General features: G+C 41.7%; 2 protein-coding genes across 2 annotated transcripts in view; both read right to left on the reverse strand.

Annotated features, from left to right (window-relative positions):
• Positions 1-484, reverse strand: part of LOC124252892 (neuronal acetylcholine receptor subunit beta-3-like) — a 17,128-nt gene extending 16,644 nt beyond the window's left edge. Inside the window, exon 1 of the mRNA XM_046686570.1 lies at positions 238-484. Within this exon, the coding sequence (XP_046542526.1) occupies positions 238-319 (82 nt within the window). The 5' untranslated portion in view covers positions 320-484. The remainder of the gene's footprint in view (positions 1-237) is intronic.
• Positions 335-18,656, reverse strand: LOC124252893. The gene is made up of 9 exons (XM_046686571.1): positions 18,491-18,656; positions 10,718-10,776; positions 10,098-10,217; positions 8,237-8,416; positions 5,519-5,650; positions 4,780-4,825; positions 4,073-4,138; positions 2,880-3,364; positions 335-463 (listed from the first exon to the last, which is right to left on the reverse strand). Exons 1-9 carry the CDS (start codon positions 18,654-18,656, stop codon positions 335-337), a joined length of 1,383 nt encoding a protein of 460 aa, XP_046542527.1.
• Positions 18,657-18,816: the final 160 nt, after the last annotated feature.

The raw sequence follows: 18,816 nt of genomic DNA on the forward strand, positions 1-18,816 counted from the left end.
GGTCCGTGTTCCCTCATCAACATTGGTGTCAATTTTCAGTCTATTGTCACGACTGAATGCATTATGCCTACTAACACTGCCCTGATATTTTAAACATGATGGCATGTAATGCATACACTCTGCAACATCTAACGGGATTAGTAACAACCTTAGACGCCTACAGCACACCAGTCACCTGACATAAACACGGGACAATAGTGTGTGTATAGCTGATAATGCACTACTGCAGATGTTTACCTTCAACACTCGGGACTCCCAGGTACACACCCATAACACCGTAAACAAGCACGAAGACGTTCCAGCAAGTGTTCCAAGCCATGGCTCCTGTCTCTTGTCACTCTCCTTGTCTCTTGTCACTCTCCTGTGTCTCGTCACTCCTCACTGACCAGTCGATATGCAGTCTGCCAACATGTACACACGACTGTGAATCACGCAAGAGCTGCGATGCGGAGTAGCGACGGGGCTGTGTGAGATAGCGTGATATAAAGGTCAAGTTTAGTCTCGGGGTTCAATACGACGGCCTTGAGACGAAATTCGTCACCCTATGAAGGTCACGGGATTTAACCAGACAATAAGACGGCCTTTGTTACGCTTTCCCGCGTCTGTATGTATTGGGTTGTGGATCCAGCGTTTATTTTGTGTTGCAGCCGACTGCGTTTAACCACTACGAAGTTTACAACCTATTGCCTGGTATATGGTGAGCATATCTGGTGGGTATCTCCGTGTATTTATCCGTTCGTCAGCGTACATAGCTGAGCCTGGATTTTCGAAGCTCTCTTAGCACTAATATAGTCGTCAGTGCCATACATTAACATTAACTTACGACTATCTTAGCGCTAAGAGAGCTTCGAAAATCTAGGCCCTGGACTGCAGGGCGGTGGGGTAGTCTAGTGGTTAAAGCGTTCGCTCGTCACACCGGAGACCCGGGTTCGATTCTCTACATGGGTACAAAGCGTGAAGCCCATTTCTGGTGTTCCCCCCATGCTATTGCTAGGATATTGCTAAGAGCGGCATAAAACTAAACTCACTCACACTCACTCACTCTGTACTGCAACAGCGGTTGCTGCTTCAGGTAAATCTCTTGGTATTCAAATATTATTATCTTTTGGTATTCAAATATCATTATCTCTTGGTATTCAAATATTATTATCTCTTGGTATTCAAATATTATTATCTCGTTATTCCATGCTTAGTAAACTGTTTTTTCATCACGTCCCGATGGATAAGTTTCCTTTCTTTTTTTTGTATTTTGCGCTTTCTTCTTATTCTATTTATCATATCCAAATATGACAGGTAGGTGTTTAAATAACACGTCCCTACTTGACTGATCCATTGATTTATTTTGAACTATTTATCAATATTTGATTGATCCGATTTCTTCGTGTAGTATTTATAATACCCGCATTTGATCGGGTATTTATAGTGTGTATCACTCAGCAGCAAGAGCATCGATCTTCTTAGTTGGTATACGATAACCAGTCAGCGAGCCTGACCACCTGATCCCGTTAGTCGCCTCTTAGGACAAGTACAGGTTGCTGAAGACCAATTCTAACCTGGATCTTCACAGGTGCGATGGCAGAGGGTCGTATATTTTTCAACTGCTTTTTCATTCATTTTCTTTTCTAACAGTATTTATGTTACTTATATTTGATCCGTTTTCCCTTATAGAAGCTAACGTGTTCTGCTTAACTGATCCATTATATATTTTGTTATCTATCATACCCCTGTTTGATTGATCACTTTTCTTCCCATTGTATATCGATGCTTATGCTGTTGATCACTTGATTGTCTGGTCCAGACTCGATTATTTACATACAGCCGCCATATAGCTTGAATATTTCTGAGTGCGGCGTAAAACTAAATTCACTCACTTTTATTGTATTATCCTACTTACAGTTGTATTATCCTACTTACAGTTGATTGTTCCGTTGTTTTTCTCATAGTATTCCTCCTGTCTGTATTTGGTTGTTCCCCTTGCATACTTAATACTTATACACTCATTTATGATATTTATCAAATCAATATTGAATAGATACGACGCTATTCTCAGATGTATTCATCGCAATCATATTTGATTGATCCTATATTTTACTTATAGTGTTTAACTTGTCCATGCTTGAAGATCCAGTTGTTCTATTGCTCTATATCGTATACCAAACGTATTGGACCGCCTCCGTGGTATAGTGGTTAGAGCGTCCGCCCGGAGAGCGGAAGGTCGCGGGTTCGATCCCCGACCGCGTCATACCAAAATACGTTAAAATATGGTACTTGTTGGTCCCTGCCTGGCGTTCGGCATTAATGGGTACAACAAGGACTGGTCGGCTCGGAGTCAGTATAATGTGTCTGGGTGGGGTATTCATGCTTCACTGCGGCGTGGTATCTCAGTGGGCTAGCATACACACGCATGCACGTCGTCATATGAGCGAAATATTCTCAAGCACGACGTTAAACCCAATTTCACCTCACCTCACCTCACCAAACGTATTATTCCAATCGTATTATTGCAGTATTCATGAGATCTCAGTGTCAATTATCAAACAGTTAACACTACATATATTTATACAAATAGTGCTGACATAAGCTAATACAAAGTGTAACTATAAAAACGATTCTGGCAGATGTTGCGAACGGAATCTCGGTCCCGTTAACGTCAGTCCCGTTACGACAAGCAGGGCTGCTAAAGACAGATCTAACCCTGTTCTTCACGGGTAGGGTGGAGGGTCATTTATTTCTCAACAACTTTTTTCAATCAGTTTCTTTTTCCGCCCTGTAATCTCTATGTCTGAACCACTAACAAGTGTCATATTCACCAAGAACCTATTCCCAGTGGTATATATCACGATACCAAACACTGAGCACAATTCCTCTTGGAAACTAACATCTTTGACAACAGCAAATATCGCATTTTGTCGGAGATTGAGAAAAGCTGCGCTTTTCTTCTTTCTGTCGACAAGAATGCCAATTTCAAATCTGATCCACGTGTGTACGTCTTTGATATTCTTGATAAGATCCGTGTCATGTTTCACGTACACGTCACGCCCCGTCGTCGTCATGACGCAGACCCTTTCATGGTCCTTGCAGTAGGAGAGGCTCATCCTCACAGCGTCCTGGTGGTCAAGGGTCCTGTGAGCCTCCTTGGTCTGTTGACTCAAGGTTATCTCAAAGATGCTGTGGCCTGGCTTGAGGACATCAAGGAGTTTGACAGCTGCTTGCACTTCCCAGTACTGTGGGCTGTCGGTATAGGGGACGCCAGTGGTAGCACACATCTTCTTGGGCTTGTCGAGGGACATTTTGTGTCTGAGTAACGAATTGTGTTCTGCTTTGCTGTTCCTGTGTTCCTGTACATCCAGGCCGAGTAATGGACCTGTCAACGAAGAAATCATTGAGTCCAAGCGTTTAGAGAGTGATTTAGATGTTAGTATAGGACTTTCAATCACGGACATAGCTTTAAGATATTACAACATACTTGGTTGAAAACATATGAAATAATTATTCAAAATTATTGAAAAGTGTGATGAAACAAAAATGTTGAGGCCCTTTTTACTTACAATTTCGATGGGCGAAAAACCTTTTATGATTTTTGTTTACTTTTTGTTGTGGTTTTTTTATGTTTAATGCCGCAGCAATATTCCAGCTATTTGGCGGCGGGCTGTAAAAAATCGAGTCTGGACCAGACAATCCAGTGACCAACATCATGAGCATCGATCTATGAATTCTTATTAAGTTTGACACTTAATCCGCAAAAATACATAGCAAAATATCAGGCTTGGATTCCTCCACGCGTTGCACAGGGCCCCCGTTCCTCAAAGCGATCGTAGCGCTACGACTGTCGTAAGTCTATGTTAAAGTATTGGAGTTACGATCAACTTAGCGCTACGATTGCTTTGAGGAACGGGGCCCTGGTCAGTAAGGACAGAAAGTTGCATGGATATCCATGCAATCAACTAGTCTCGGAGTCTGACTTGTCGATGGATTTCGCCGCCTCTTATGAACGGCATCCCGCTGTATTTCAGTGAACCCTACAAATACTGGTTTGATGCTAACAGTTGCCGTGAAGCCAGTGAGTACTCACAGAGAACTGTTCTGGATGACCCACTGAGATATAGCTCCCTGACACCTCCATCGTTGTCAGAGGCATCTTTAAAACAACGACAATAATTAAACACTGGTACTGTGTATAGGAACAATCTCTGTGTAACATTGTGAGTGTGGATGGTACGCTGCTTATATAGCTATGTTTTCCATCAATATCACAGAGATGCAGACTCGTAAGGAATCGAACCCGGATCGTCGGCGTGAAGAGCGAACACTCTAACCAGTGGGCTACCCAACTGCCCTGTAACAAACTGAACCACAAGGATGAAGAGTGAAGGGGTGAATCGGATCCCAAACTAAGCACCAACTATTCACACTCGAATTACTTGCCGATTATGTAAAAAGAGAAGAAAAATATTTCGATATTTTACCATTTGGATAAAAACAAATGTTTTGGGTTTTTTAAAAATATTTGTACATTATAACCTACAAACAGAAAGAAATCAATATTTGGCCTATTAGAAAATGTCTCTTCGTGAAAATCATCACTATTTTCTTAAATTTCGCAGGTATGTTTCCCTTTACGCCTCAAGAAATCTGTTTCTGAGGATAGTCTAGATTGGGCATTCTTTTGTTTCGACGTTTGTAATTAAACACTGGTAAAGAACTGAAAACCACTTTCGATCTTTCAAACATAACTTTTGTTTGTATATTGTCAATATGTTTAAGGATGATATAACTTACCGCTGCTGCTGCTCACAGATCTGAATGGGACTGTATCACGTGACAGCTGAAACAGGCAGGACAAACAAAACATAACAGAATCCTTAAGTTTCGTAAACAAATTCCATTCCATACTCTTGATGATAACACTATCTCACTCCATACACGTTGAAGTTGTGATGTTGGTTCTTTATCACTCGATAACAGTCATTTTGACGCTGTTTTTCTTGATATTTGTATTCACTTTCTTATCCGCAGTTTGTAGTTCATAGCTGACAACACAGGAGAAAGGGAAATTGGCTCCTTGAACTGAATCCTCGACGGGAGGGAAATACCAATGACATGTCAGCTGATGTCATCTTAACCCTCTGGATGCCAAAGGGACATGTATATCCTTCCTCTTCAACTCCCACTTTGAAGTCCAATAAAATTCAAAATCAATCAGAACCGTGAAGATCCGAGTTAGAATTGGTCGTCAGTAACCCATGCTTGTCGTAAGAGGTGACTAACGGGATTGGGTGGTCAGGCTCGCTGACTTGGTGGACACATGTCATCGTATCCCAATTGTGTAGATTGATGCTCATGTTGTTGATCACTGGTTTGTCTGGTCCAGACTCGATTATTTTCAGACCGCTGCCATATAGCTGGAATATCGCCGAGTGCGGGGAGATTCCATGCACTTACCAAACTTGAAATGAAACATTGTTCCTCGAGATTTACCTTCATGTTAACACATACCTCCTTGGCATCACTCACTCACCTGGCCAAAGTGCATCACTCCATGTCTTCTCTCAGCTTTACCAGTTCTTGTTTCATGGGGTTCCCGTCGGTCCATTCGTGTTTCTATTTTAGATACTCTTGTTGGTGTGCCTTTGGCTTCTCCTCTTAGACCCTGGTGCGTTTGAAATAATATTGTTAACATCCTTTGATCAAATCTCATTTTGTCATTCTTTGGCTTTTTTTTAGAAATACATAGAACTCCAACGCCAGAGAATAACCAACCTCCACTACTGCCGAAATAGATTCTAAGAGAAAAAACAGTCTAAGTAAACTTTGTCCCCGATAATCTCCAGGGTATACGTTCCGATAAATCTCCACTACATCCTGGCTGCATCTACGGCTCCAGCCGATGATTTCATTACCTCCCTTTGCTGGCTTCGCATTCTCACAGTAACCAATCAGATAAGCCGCCGTTACAACCGAGCTTGCCAGTGTCAACAAAGATAGCGGTCTAAATCGAAAAAAATACATGCAAGAACTCCTTCTCCATCTTTCAGAGAACCTCTGCAACAATATACTATTATGTTGCCGAGTTTAATCGGTTAGATAATTTACAAAGCGAAAGTGAGTTGTGATTGCTACGCTCAACTTTCCAGCGTAGACATCTGATTGGATAAAAAGCCAACCAAGGAAGGCAATAACATCATCGGCTCGAGCCGTAGATGCATCCAGGGTTAAGTGGAGAGTGATCGTAAAGTATACACTGATAATTGAGGATGAGTAAACTTGGGCTAGGTATCATTCGTTACAATACTATACTGGAACTCATATAGCAGTATAGCAGTATAACGAATAATACTGAGCCTAAGTTTACCTAGACTAAGAGAAAAACGTATATGAATGGATCTCTGGGGGTCCTTGGTGAAACCAGGTACACGCCTGAGTGTTAATTGGAAAGAAATATGAGCTGACGTAATTTGCCCCACTCATATAAAAAATACCGATTGTTTGATTATATTAAGTATGGATTTACTGCTAAAAAAGTTTATAAATGTTGAGCTAAGTATGAATAGAGAAGACCGTTTTCGTCCTACCGAGTTTAAGCAGAAAAGAAACATTAGTGGAGGAATAAATTAGATAAAACCAATAGCTTCTCGTATTGAAAAACCATTTTACCGAATTGCCCCTGAAAGAAATGCGTTAAAGAACATGCCTTTACTAACGGGTGAGTGAGTGAGTGAGTTAATATTTAACGTCACATCGGCAATATTTCAGCCATATCGTGACGAGAACATTTGATATTGAAATAAAATATATGTATATCATAAAAAACCTGCCGACGAAGGACAGTAAAACAACTAGAATATCACAGATATGTATGTCCTTTACTAACGGAAAAATGTCACTGTACTTCATGTAAAGTTCAAAAATAATATATTTGTTCTGAATTGAAATAATGCATTTTTCAAAACATGCTCATGGGGTCATCTCGACATTTTAGGTCCACGGTTCACAATTTGCACATGCATTAATGCACGGTGCATAATTTGGCTGTCCTTTGAATGTCCTTGTAATGTGAACATCACACAATAACTTTTCAGCTCACATGCTCTTGGAAACACTTTTCTTTAACAGGTAATAACGTTTAGTGAACACGACGACTGACCCCAAATCAACGTGTGCACGCTTCAAACAGGAAATCCACAACAGAAGTTGCCCAACATTTAATGTTCATCGAACACACTCTCATGTCTTTGAGGACGTCACGTAAAGCCGGGTAATACTCGTGACTTGACACGAGCCACTCCACCAGGTTAGAGGTAACGTGATCAAGACAACCTCATTCGGTTGCTGCATCTATGGAATCGATACCGAACTTCCGGGACATTAACTGCCGGGACCATTGCTGGGTTGAGACAAATCATTGGCAGAGCCGTCTGGAACCAGGTAATGGAGCACAACATCATCTCTGACGTTCATCAATACGCACAACATCGACAGACAAGCCTAGTTTGGTGGGGATTCAAAAGACAAAACGGGGATAGTTTCCTGTTTAGAGATGAGTTTCACCCAGACAGCACTAGTGGTGGCGCAAAGGTATCCAGGCCTCCAGGAGAACGGTAAAGCAACGCTTGCATTACTCGACGTCGTCAGTGTTCTATGTGGAAGTGACGCGATGGGGTAGCCCAGTGGTTAAAGCGTTCGGTCGTCACGCCGAAGAACCGGGTCCCCACATGGGTACAATGTGTGAAGCCCATTTCCGGTGTCCCCCGCAGTGATTTTGCTGGAATATTGCTAAAAACGACGTAAAACCAAACTCATTCTAGGTGGAAGTGTACTGGTATTAGGGTGTCATCACAACTCATTGGAAAACACAGTGGCATATTGTGGCTTACGGTGGCATACAGTGGCATACACTATCGGGACGACGTAGTTCGCGATCAGATTCCCCCTTTTGAGATAATCCAGGGACATAAACGTTACATGGCAGCAGGATAATGCTCGCCCATATGTTGCACGTGAAGTAACAGACTTTTTGACACAGCTTACTATCGCTGTGCTGCTCGGCTATGTCTCCCTATTGAACAGGTCAGGGATGGAATGAGATGAGATTGAACGACGCCCACGACAGGATTAGGACAACATGCTGATATTTTCAATAACGTAACATTTCGACTTCATATGAAATACGGTAACTGCTTCTGTGAGTATACACATTTTGACCATCAGCTCTACTGTTCAAATCTTTATGACATACCACTTTGCCCGGACGGGTATTGCCGATCTCTTGTTTATTGGTTACACGATGTCTCCGGGTACCCTTCACCTGAGGTGTTCCAGCATCCCCCATCTTAGATCGGGCCTCCTCCAGCCTCCCTACACGTATCTCCAGGTCGGATATCTTCCCCAGCGTTCCTTTAACCTTCCTCTCTATGTCCTGGGGTATATGGTACAAAACATCCATTACAATGGCTATCCAAATGACCGTTGGGTTATAAAATATTGCATTACGTTATCTCTCCAAATTATAATTATTATACGATATTTATATAGCGCACATATCCAGGCAACTAGTGCTTGCTCAAGGCGCTGGTATTTTGTCCCTCGAACATTGGATGTCAATGATCTCAACGGCACATCGTATTATCAATCTCAACTCCCTGGGGCGTATGAAACTCTTGCAGCCACTAGGCGCACCGAGTTATTGTGGCTTTTTTCATCCTAACGAGGTACCCATTCACAGCTGGGTGGACTGTACTTTGTCCAAGTTCACTGCACGTTGCTGTACCCGCGGCCAGGTGTTTGCACGTATTCATATGGCCACCATCTGGTCATATACCAACAGATTCGTGGGTTCTTTTAAGTGCACAGGGTTGTGTACTGTACACTAGGGGTTGTGACAACACTGAAAGAGTCTGCACACAAAGTTGAATCCAAGGTTTTTACACCCGGTCACAGGTGGGCTCGACCCCGGCACCTCAACCTCGCTGGATCACTGGGCTTGGCGCCTTAGACAGCTCGCCCACCGCGCCCCCATCATCAACTGGATTGATAAACCATCATGTGACAATTTCTGCGACCAGACACGGACTCTGGACCCTGTAAGTGCTATAAATACAAGCGACAAATCCATTTCCATATCCATAAGAAACCTCTGAGTCATGTCCAACTATGCCATGAGCAGGTGTTCATGAATCACTATAAAAAACGTGATGATACCAGGTGTTCGCGAAAAGGTGAGCGTATCCTGCCCCACCGGTGACACCCGTCACAGACGTGCAAAGGCTAGTCAACTGTTCACCTAAACCAATCCGGACCTTATGGCAAGTCAAAATAGGGAATTGCACTGGACATCATTTTCGTCAAAATTTGAAAATTCCTCCACATGTCTTCCATAACACCTTTAGAAAGCTTTACTGAGATGTTGAATGTTATAACTTGGATCTTCCCGCCATACCGGTGCCTCCAGTCAAAAATACAAGCTAAGATTAGTTAAGTTGTTAACCTGAAAAGTCTCAACAATGTAATGAACACTGTCGTAGGTAAACAAACGTCTTAAAATCAAATCATGCTTGTGTTGTCTCCCATTACAAGACGGGCATATGTATACCAAATCATTGCTTTGGCTGCCATACGTATTGTATTATACTCATCTGAGCATGCATCAAAATCGTTTCCATGACGATATTGCCCCATTGTACTAGGTGTGCAGCACTAGCCTCGAGCGTCTCGGCACCCACGGACCATAGGATATTTAGACAGTAACTAACGAGTGACGGGGAATGACTGATTATCTTTCCCCGAGTTATATTAATTACGTAATTCTCGAGCCCTGTATCACCGTCTCTGTCTTTCCAGTCCTACCTCACTACACAGGCAGTGTGTCTTACCTTCTGTCTGTTTACAAGACACACATCTACCACTAGACGAAATGTGTAATTTCCAAACTATACTAGTATCTATATATTCACACAGAGAACATTAAAACTATCTAGGTCCATACAGTCATAAGTGATGGCGAGTCCTGAGCATAAAACATTTGAAAGTTTTCTCTTGAAAATCATGAAATCAGACCCCTGGTGCAAAGTTTGGAAAGATCGCTTGTTCCATATTCTTACCAAATATGGAAACACTGTTTTCCCCCCAGTGTTCTGTCGGGTTTGTGCCTGCTTCTCATGGTGCGCCGACCTGTTCTGTTCCAACTCACTCACACGTCTTTCCAGCGCAGACACCATGTCCTGTATAACAAAAAGAATATCTACGTCGTTATGCCGTTCAAACCACATGTTATATTTGGGATAATACTTTCTCAGTAAAGTACAGATTCTAGTACAATTGTGTGCTGGCGATTAGGTGCCGGACTCTGATGGTGTGGGTTCGAATCCCCGGATTTGACTCAACCCATCCAAAGTTCTCGAATCTGTACTATACTGAGAGAGTATAATCCCAAATATAACGTGTTACATTTCACCTCTTTCTAAATGGCATTGTGTATTTCAAACTCTTCTGATTTGAAAGAATGTTATTTGTTGTAGAATTACTCATATACACTATTTGAACACGTGCCCTGGTTTCGTCACCATTTAAAAAAACCGTTCTGCATGGTTACATGTGAGTATTTCTGTGCAGATTATCATATGGTATTTGTCTGAAGATCATGTACATGTATATAATCCATCAAAACTTTCGTAAAGCATCTACTAATCCCAATGATTGCATCTCACAGAAGTAAACTCACTCTGCTGCTGTTGGAACCTCTTGGAGTTAGCTGGGGGCGTTTCTGAAGCTCCTCCACAACTGAAATTGAAAGTACAAAACGCTCTGTACGAAGTCTCTGTTAAAGCAAAGTTACTGAAACATCGTGCTATTCCTACCATGTGATAAATGAATGTTAAATAATGAAACACTATCAGCCTCAGGTGATATATGTTTCAGTTTGCAAACTTTAGGGTGTTGAATATTCACATTTTATTTGTGAAAACATTAGCTATAAAAACGACGGAGTCAGTATTCTGTGATTGATTGGGGTATCATTGTTTAATCTGCGGAATGGTGTCACAGTGGGCTAGCACTCTGAAACAAGCTTAAATCCCGACTTTTTGCAATCAGACACACACGCAGGCACGCACGCACACACGCACATATGTCCAAGCTCATCGCCATAGAAATGACATAATCTTGAAGGCAACAGAAACGCTCTCTTCACCTCACCTCACACGACACTGCAATGAATGTTATATTTATGCGAGACTTTCACTCAGTTTCATTGGTGGTTAACATGTAGGACTCCCATCAATATAAGATGATGAGATCATATTCAAACGGTCTTACTTCTTCGCAGACTTCTGACTTCCTGTTCCAGCCAATCACCTCGTGAAGACCACAGACCCTGCCGCTCCTAGTGTCAACCATATGTCAACATAAACACATGGCAGTGTTCGATTACTATTCATAGAAGAGCGACAAGTTTTAAATCAATAAATAAAATATGCTTTTCTTGTGTTGTTACTTCAGCACACATCAAAGTTGTTTTAGCTATTTTTTTAAACCTCACTGTAAAACAGTTGCCATGGAAACACTTGTTTTGAATAATCATCAAATGAGTCTCTTCTTCTATTCAAAGCTCTGTTTACCCCAAAACCGTGGCTCAAGTCACTGTACTATTTTCATCGTCACGTGGGGTTTACTTCCCATAATTCCATAGTTTGCTTGAGAACTCCTCCACTACTTCTACTAATTACAAAGATAATTAATATTGTATATAGCTCTAAACTCCAATTAACAAATTCCCAGAAGTCCTTTGAAAATGTTCTAGACATAGATATATACGTTTAATTGCAGGTGCAACAGGTGAACCGATTCATGAGGTTCCATTTATATAGCGTTTTAGATATGAAATACCCAATGCCATTTTAGAAAGTGGTCAAATGTAACATATGTTATATTTGGGATTACACTTTCTTAGTAAAGTACAGTTTCTAGTAATTTTTGGGTTGAGTCCCATCCGGGATTCGAACCCACACCCTCAGAGTCCGGCACCTAATCGTCAGCACACAAAGTCAGACGCCTAGACCGCTCAGCCACCGCGGCTTCCACCGTGGCTGAGCGGTGATTAGGTGCCTGACTCTGAGGGTGTGGGTTCGAATCCCGGATGGGACTCAACCCCAAAAGTACTAGAATCTGTACTTTACTAAGAAAGTGTAATCCCAAATATAACATATATTACGTTTTTGATATGCATGCCGAAAGCTCTTTAATACTCACATGTTGATGTGGTGGTTCGCTAGTTGCCCCATGTCCTCTACCTCCTCCATCTGTAGTTCCTTAAAGCATCAACACGTGTTGCTATAAAAAAATACCGTCAATAAGCCAAACAACGTTGTGTCGAACCTTGGTATGACGAAATCGCGGTCTCGATGTAAACGTTCGGTCCCTACCTATTCTTAATTTATCGCCATTTTGTTGTATCGAATCTTGGACAACTCGAAGTATTAATGCATGCTCCTTTACTTTCTTCCAGAGACATAATAAAATCCTAGCGATGTTCAAATGTATGTACCAGAATATTTTGCACATTTCATTTATCTTTTCTACAATGTGTCGAGAACCGCTGCCATTAACACATTTTATGTGTTCTTACATTAACAAGTCCAGATCTTTACAGACATCAAACGTATACTAGGTGAACATTTTTCCCTGAGAGATTCAGGGGTAAAATATACCCCAAGCATATGCTGGTCGGAGGAATCGATTTAACGGATTGGGTGGTCAGATTATATGTTTTGGTTGATAGTATGATAGACAGACGGCATGGACAGCTCATAATATCAATCACATGTTTGTTTGGTCTTAGCTCAAATATTTTCATCTGGCTGTCATATAGTTGGTTTTGTGATTAAAATGGATGAGTGTGTTTAGTTTTACGCCGCACTCAGCAATATTCCAGCTATATGGCGGCGGTCTATAAATAATCAAGTGTGAAACAGACAATCCAGTGATCAACAGCATAACCATCGATCTGCGCAGTTGGGATACGATGACATGTGTCAACCAAGCCAGCGAGCCTGACCACCCGATCCTGTAAGTCGCCTCTTACGACAAGCACGGGTTACTGAAGATCAATTCTAACCATGATCTGCACTTGTATATAATGGATGAACGCTGTTGTATTTAGTTAGGACCTTCTGTTTGCTGATTCAGCGATTACACTTCGTTAAATCTGAAATTAAGTGGCCATATCTGTGTATGTAATGATTACCACCCTACCACTTGCTCCTTCCTCTTGGTCCATATCGGCAACACAAATAATAACACAATCTCAGATGGGGTGTGCTAAGTTGCAGCTCCAGCAAGTGTCTGTATTCATACGCCACACTCGAGGTAAACGTCCCGTCTGGAGAAGGGATAAAAATATGTAACAGTCACAACGCATAATGTGTTGGCTAATCTCAGTTCTCAGGAACATACATTCAGACAAATGCGGTTCTATAATTCTACTCAAACGAACCAAAAAAGTGTTTGCTTGTTTGTTTAACACCACATGCACACAGCAATATTCCAGCTGTATGACACCGTTATGAAGGGAATCAAGTCTGAACCAGACAATCCAGTGATCAGCAGCATGAGCATCAATCTACGCATTTTGGGATACCATGACACGTAAGTCCCTTTAACTTCGACACAACAATGTTTGATTGTACCTAATGGCTGCGCGATTGCGAGATTTGTCCACTTGCTTGAAGATACAATACCTAATCACTTTGATGCCTGCAGAAGTATGCTCGTTTGAATCTTTGAAGGGCATTTAGAAGTGGAATGCATAAGAAAAGCAAGATATATGGATGTCAACTTCTTTATTGTGAATAACACGACGTTCGGAGCGTATATGCTTGCTCCTTCATCAGGTGATGAAGGAGCAAGCATACACTCCGAAACGTCGTGTTATTCACAATAAGGAAGTTGACATCCATATCTATTGCTTTTCCTATGCTCATTTGGTGGAAATGCGACCTTTAAATGTTGTCATACTTTAACAGTGTACTATGTATCATTCAATGTTAGGCTCAGTTTTGTCAGTAACTTCTTATGTTGCCTAATCGAGGGATGTATTTATTTCTCATCCAAGTGATACAAGTTAATTGGCAATATAAACCTAGTAGATATCACTGACTCATTGCGTGACAGAAACCAATTTGACTCAAGGTGTGCTCAGGTGTGTTCAGGTGTGACGCTGAGTTTAAGAGTATCAGAATCGGCATCGGTCCATGAGGTTCTAGTAAGTGCAGCTTAGTGTCTAGTAGTGTGGACTGCTCCGGTTGATTACGTGTATTAAGACGAGATACGTAGATCACATTGACAACATTGTCTTGCATAAGCTGTTCAGTTGACAAACCCATACCTCTACCGGGGAGACATGACAAGGCGTATGGAGGGGGAATTCAGTACAGACTAGGCGAAGGTTAGGTCACACATACAGTTAGTCATGTTTCTCGTTTATAGTTTTTTTAGTGAGCGGGTATGGTTTTACGCCGCTTTTAGCAAGATTCCAGCAATATCACGGCAATGGACAGCGGAAATAGGCTTCACACGTTGTACCCATGTGGGGAATAGAACCCGGATCTTCGGCGTGACGAGCGAACGCTTTAACCACTAGGCTACCCCACCGCCCCTGTATGATAGTGTAGCAGTTGATCCGGACTCGATTATTAACAGACCTCAGCCATATAGCTGGAATATTGTTGGATGCGGCGTTAAACAACATACCAACCAAGTTAATGGAGGAAGAGAACATACAATGTTCCGTAAATAGCTGAGTCAATTTCTAAAGTGTTTTAAAATCAAACACAAGTAACAAAACGCCACAAAGTTAAATAACATACCAACAACAAGATTAATGGATTACGACTATAAGTAGTTTAAATTATTTCGTTCTCTCTCATATGTTATATTACACCGCTTACCTCCAAACACACTGTCAACGGACAAGTCGCCCTCTGAAGACGCAGTTGCCTCCTAATGAACAAATATCACGTATCTGTGCAAATGGGGGTAAGGTTATAACAATGTCAGGTGACAACCTTTGACAGCTCACTAATCAACCTCTATGTAAGATTTAGACGATCAGATTACAGTCTGGATTGACTGGCCCCAAGGACGTATTAGCGGCCAATCTCCCTGGACAGACGCCAAGACGGACAAGTGGGATATGTATTTATATTATAAGTAATAGGAGTAGTAGTAGTGGGCATGGTAGCCGTAGTGGAGGTAAAAGTAGTTGTGGTAGTTGTAGTAGAAGTAGCTGTGTTGGTTGCATTAATAGTAGTAGTGGTGGTAGTAGTAGTGGTAGTGGTAGTAGAATGTGGTGGTAGTAGTAGTAGTGGTAGTAGTAGTAGTAGTAGTGGTAGTAGTAGTAGTAGTAGTGTAGTAGTAGTAGTGGTAGTAGTAGTAGTAGTAGTAGTAGTGGTAGTAGTAGTGGTAGTAGTAGTAGTGGTGGTAGTAGTAGTGGTAGTAGTAGTAGTAGTAGTAGTAGTAGTAGTAGTGGTAGTAGTAGTAGTGGTAGTAGTAGTAGTAGTGGTAGTAGTAGTGGTAGTAGTAGTAGTAGTGGTGGTGGTAGAAATAGTAGTTGTAGTAGTAGTTGTAGTGGTGGTAGTAGTAGTAGTAGTAGTAGTTGTTGTGGTGGTGGTAGAAGTAGTGGTAGTAGTAGTAGTGGTAGTAGTAGTAGTAGTGGTAGTAGTAGTGGTAGTAGTAGTAGTGGTGGTAGTAATAGTAGTAGTAGTAGTTGTAGTAGTAGTAGTGGTAGTAGTAGTAGTAGTAGTAGTAGTAGTAGTGTAGTGGTAGTGGTAGTAGTAGTAGTAGTAGTAGTTGTAGTGGTGGTAGTAGTAGTTGTAGTAGTAGTTGTTGTGGTGGTAGAAGTAGTGGTAGTAGTAGTAGTAGTAAATGTGGTAGTGGTAGAAGTAGTTGTGGTAGTCATAGTCGTAGTCGTGGCAGTAGAAACAGTAACGGCAGCAGGAATGGCACAAAGATGCGAACCTAGGCACTTTTCACATGTAAATAGCACAGCTTTGTGGATCTACTTCTGTAGCGGACAGAGACTAACAGTAACTGCTGTCGATAAGAAAGAAATATATTTATATTAGGTTTCCCAGTTGTCATATCGGTTGTCAGATATGAAATAGTTGATATTACATACGTGATATATCAGCGTATATGAGTGAGTGAGTTCAATTTTACACCACTTTTAACAATATTCCAGCTATATCACGGCGGGGGACACCAGAAATAGGCTTCACACATTGTACCCATGTGGGGAATCGAACCCGGGTCTTCGGCGTGACGAGCGAACGCTTTAACCACTAGGCTACCCCACCGCCTTCAGCGTATATGAACGTATTGTAATTATACTGTTTACATACATGAATAAAATACACTTGCTATATAATTACGTACGTATGTAACAGTCCGTTACACTAAAGCCGATTCTAGTTTTCGCCCCTGCTAAACAAATACCACATCCCGTCACAGTTCATTGAGCAATTATAACTTTACCTTCAAAAGAGTTGAGCTAAAATGTTAAGAGTTTTTGATTGATTGAAACGGAAAGGGGTCAAACAATCTGATTACTTTGTCTAAAACATATCGGGAATTGCAATTGAGGTATTACCAAAGGCGAACAACCATTGACATGAACAGAAATAATAAACAGGTTAGACTGAACAAATTATTGATCTAAATTATTTTGTCCGTTCCAAACTGCACGTATGTAGCAACCGGAACTGGGATAAACAGTCCACAATTTCGTAAAACCCTATGTTACACACGTAAAGAAATCGGGACAACGTGTAGACTACACTCATAGCGTGCACGCAATAATCCGATGTTTTAACGACCAAACTCTGCGTGGGTCTGTGTTTTCGTTGCGCAGATCTGTACGCAGAAGGTCCATACTGAAACAGATCATGCAAATCTTCAAGTCTCTATATAAATGCAGACCGATTGTCTTGTCCTTTCAAGTGACTGTTTCAATTTGTTTTCATCCAGTGAACCATGGCACGACATTTGGGCACGGGTGTACTGTATTAGATTGCATGTTTTTATTCTTAGTCGGTAGAAATAGTTTCAGGGTGTTCAGTATGTTGTAACTCCCGTTTCCCGATCGTCTGTGTCTAATGTGTAATGTCCCACAATCACATATGCTAAAAGCCGTGATGGTTCGGGTTAGACCTCGTCTCCAGCAGCCATCATTATGGAAAGAGGCGTCTACAGAGATTGCGCGGTCACGACTGGTGACTTTGGTTGATGCATGTGACAGCACAGGCTTTTGATCGGCTGCCAGTCCGTGAGATTTGAATCCACTCTTTATATATCTTTAGTTTGCAAAAGAAAAGGTTAAATGTATAATCCGATTATGATTTTGTCAGTGCCAATGGTTCACTAATCACGAATATAAGAAAGTCCGGAATGAGTTGGGTTTTTTATAAAGTTGAAATAGTACAGCTAAACAACTGTAAGCTACATGTAAGCTTTGACCTCATTCGTCACCAACTCTAAGTCTTCTTGGAGTTTACGGAAAGGGGCGAGTGGTGACGAAGGCCTTGAACTGAAAAACTAGTGGTTGACGGCATGAGCACGCCTTCATGCTACGAAAGATACTCACCATGTCAGGTCACGTATTGTGACGAACATTGTGCACCTATTGTGTTTGTACGCATTCCATAAAGCGGTCATATGCTGTCGTACACCATTGTTAACGTATGGTGAGGTGAGGTGAAATTGGGTTTAGCGTAGTGCTTGAGAATATTTCGCTCATATGACGACGTGCATGCGTGTGTATGTGTATGTGCGGCTGCTTGTACTAGCCCAGACTTAAGCTGGTTTTATAGTGCTAGCCCACTGAGATACCATGCCGCAGTGAAGCATGAATACCTTACTCAGACACATTATACTGACTCCGAGCCGACCAGTCCTTGTTGTACCCATTAATGCCGAGCGCCAGGCAGGGACCAACAAGTACCATATTTTAACATCTTTTGGTATGACGCGGTCTGGGATCGAACCCGCGACCTTCCGCTCTCCGGGCGGACGCTCTAACCACTACACCACGGAGGCGGTCGTTAACGTATCGAGTTTACATTAAGACCACTTTGGTGATGGATGCTTGAGTTGACAAACAATGTAGGTGTTTGTTTTGGACCTTTACCCGAGCTCACCATTCTTTATAGCTTCTTCTATACAGTAAAACAATGAACATGTTCTGAAATAAAATACAATTTATTACAAAACCAAAAAACAATAACATCAAAACAATTGACAAAATATTTTTTGGGTATAGGCACATGATGTACAAATATAAAACCGTGATTAAGAAAAAACAGTTTCGACTGAGATCCAAGTTCGTTTGTATCAAATCCGAGTTCCAAAAATCAGAGTCCAAAAACGTTCCATATTGAAAGCACAATGAGGAATAGTCTGAGAAATGTGGCTGTTATATCAATAGCCATATCTGTGTCCATACTGAGCATATCCATAGCTCCTATTTCCATATCCGCATCCATTCTGGGCATATCCATAGTTGTCAATGCAATGTCCGTATCCACACCGAGCATATCCATAGCTGCCAATGTCATATCCATATCCATACTGAGCATATCCATAGCTCCTATTTCCATATCCGCATCCATTCCGGGCATATGCGTAGTTGTCAGTGGCATATCCACATCCAGCTGGATGATATCCGTATTCGTTGATGTTGTAGGTGGCGCTGTAGCCGTAGGGGAGTGCTACCTGTAAAACAACGGCGGTTTCATTTGTTCCAGATTAGTGCAGACATTACATAAACCA

The sequence above is a fragment of the Haliotis rubra genome, unplaced genomic scaffold, assembly GCF_003918875.1.
Source record: "Haliotis rubra isolate DU_JTF1 unplaced genomic scaffold, ASM391887v1 Scf529, whole genome shotgun sequence".
Taxonomy (NCBI): Eukaryota; Metazoa; Mollusca; class Gastropoda; order Lepetellida; family Haliotidae; genus Haliotis; species Haliotis rubra.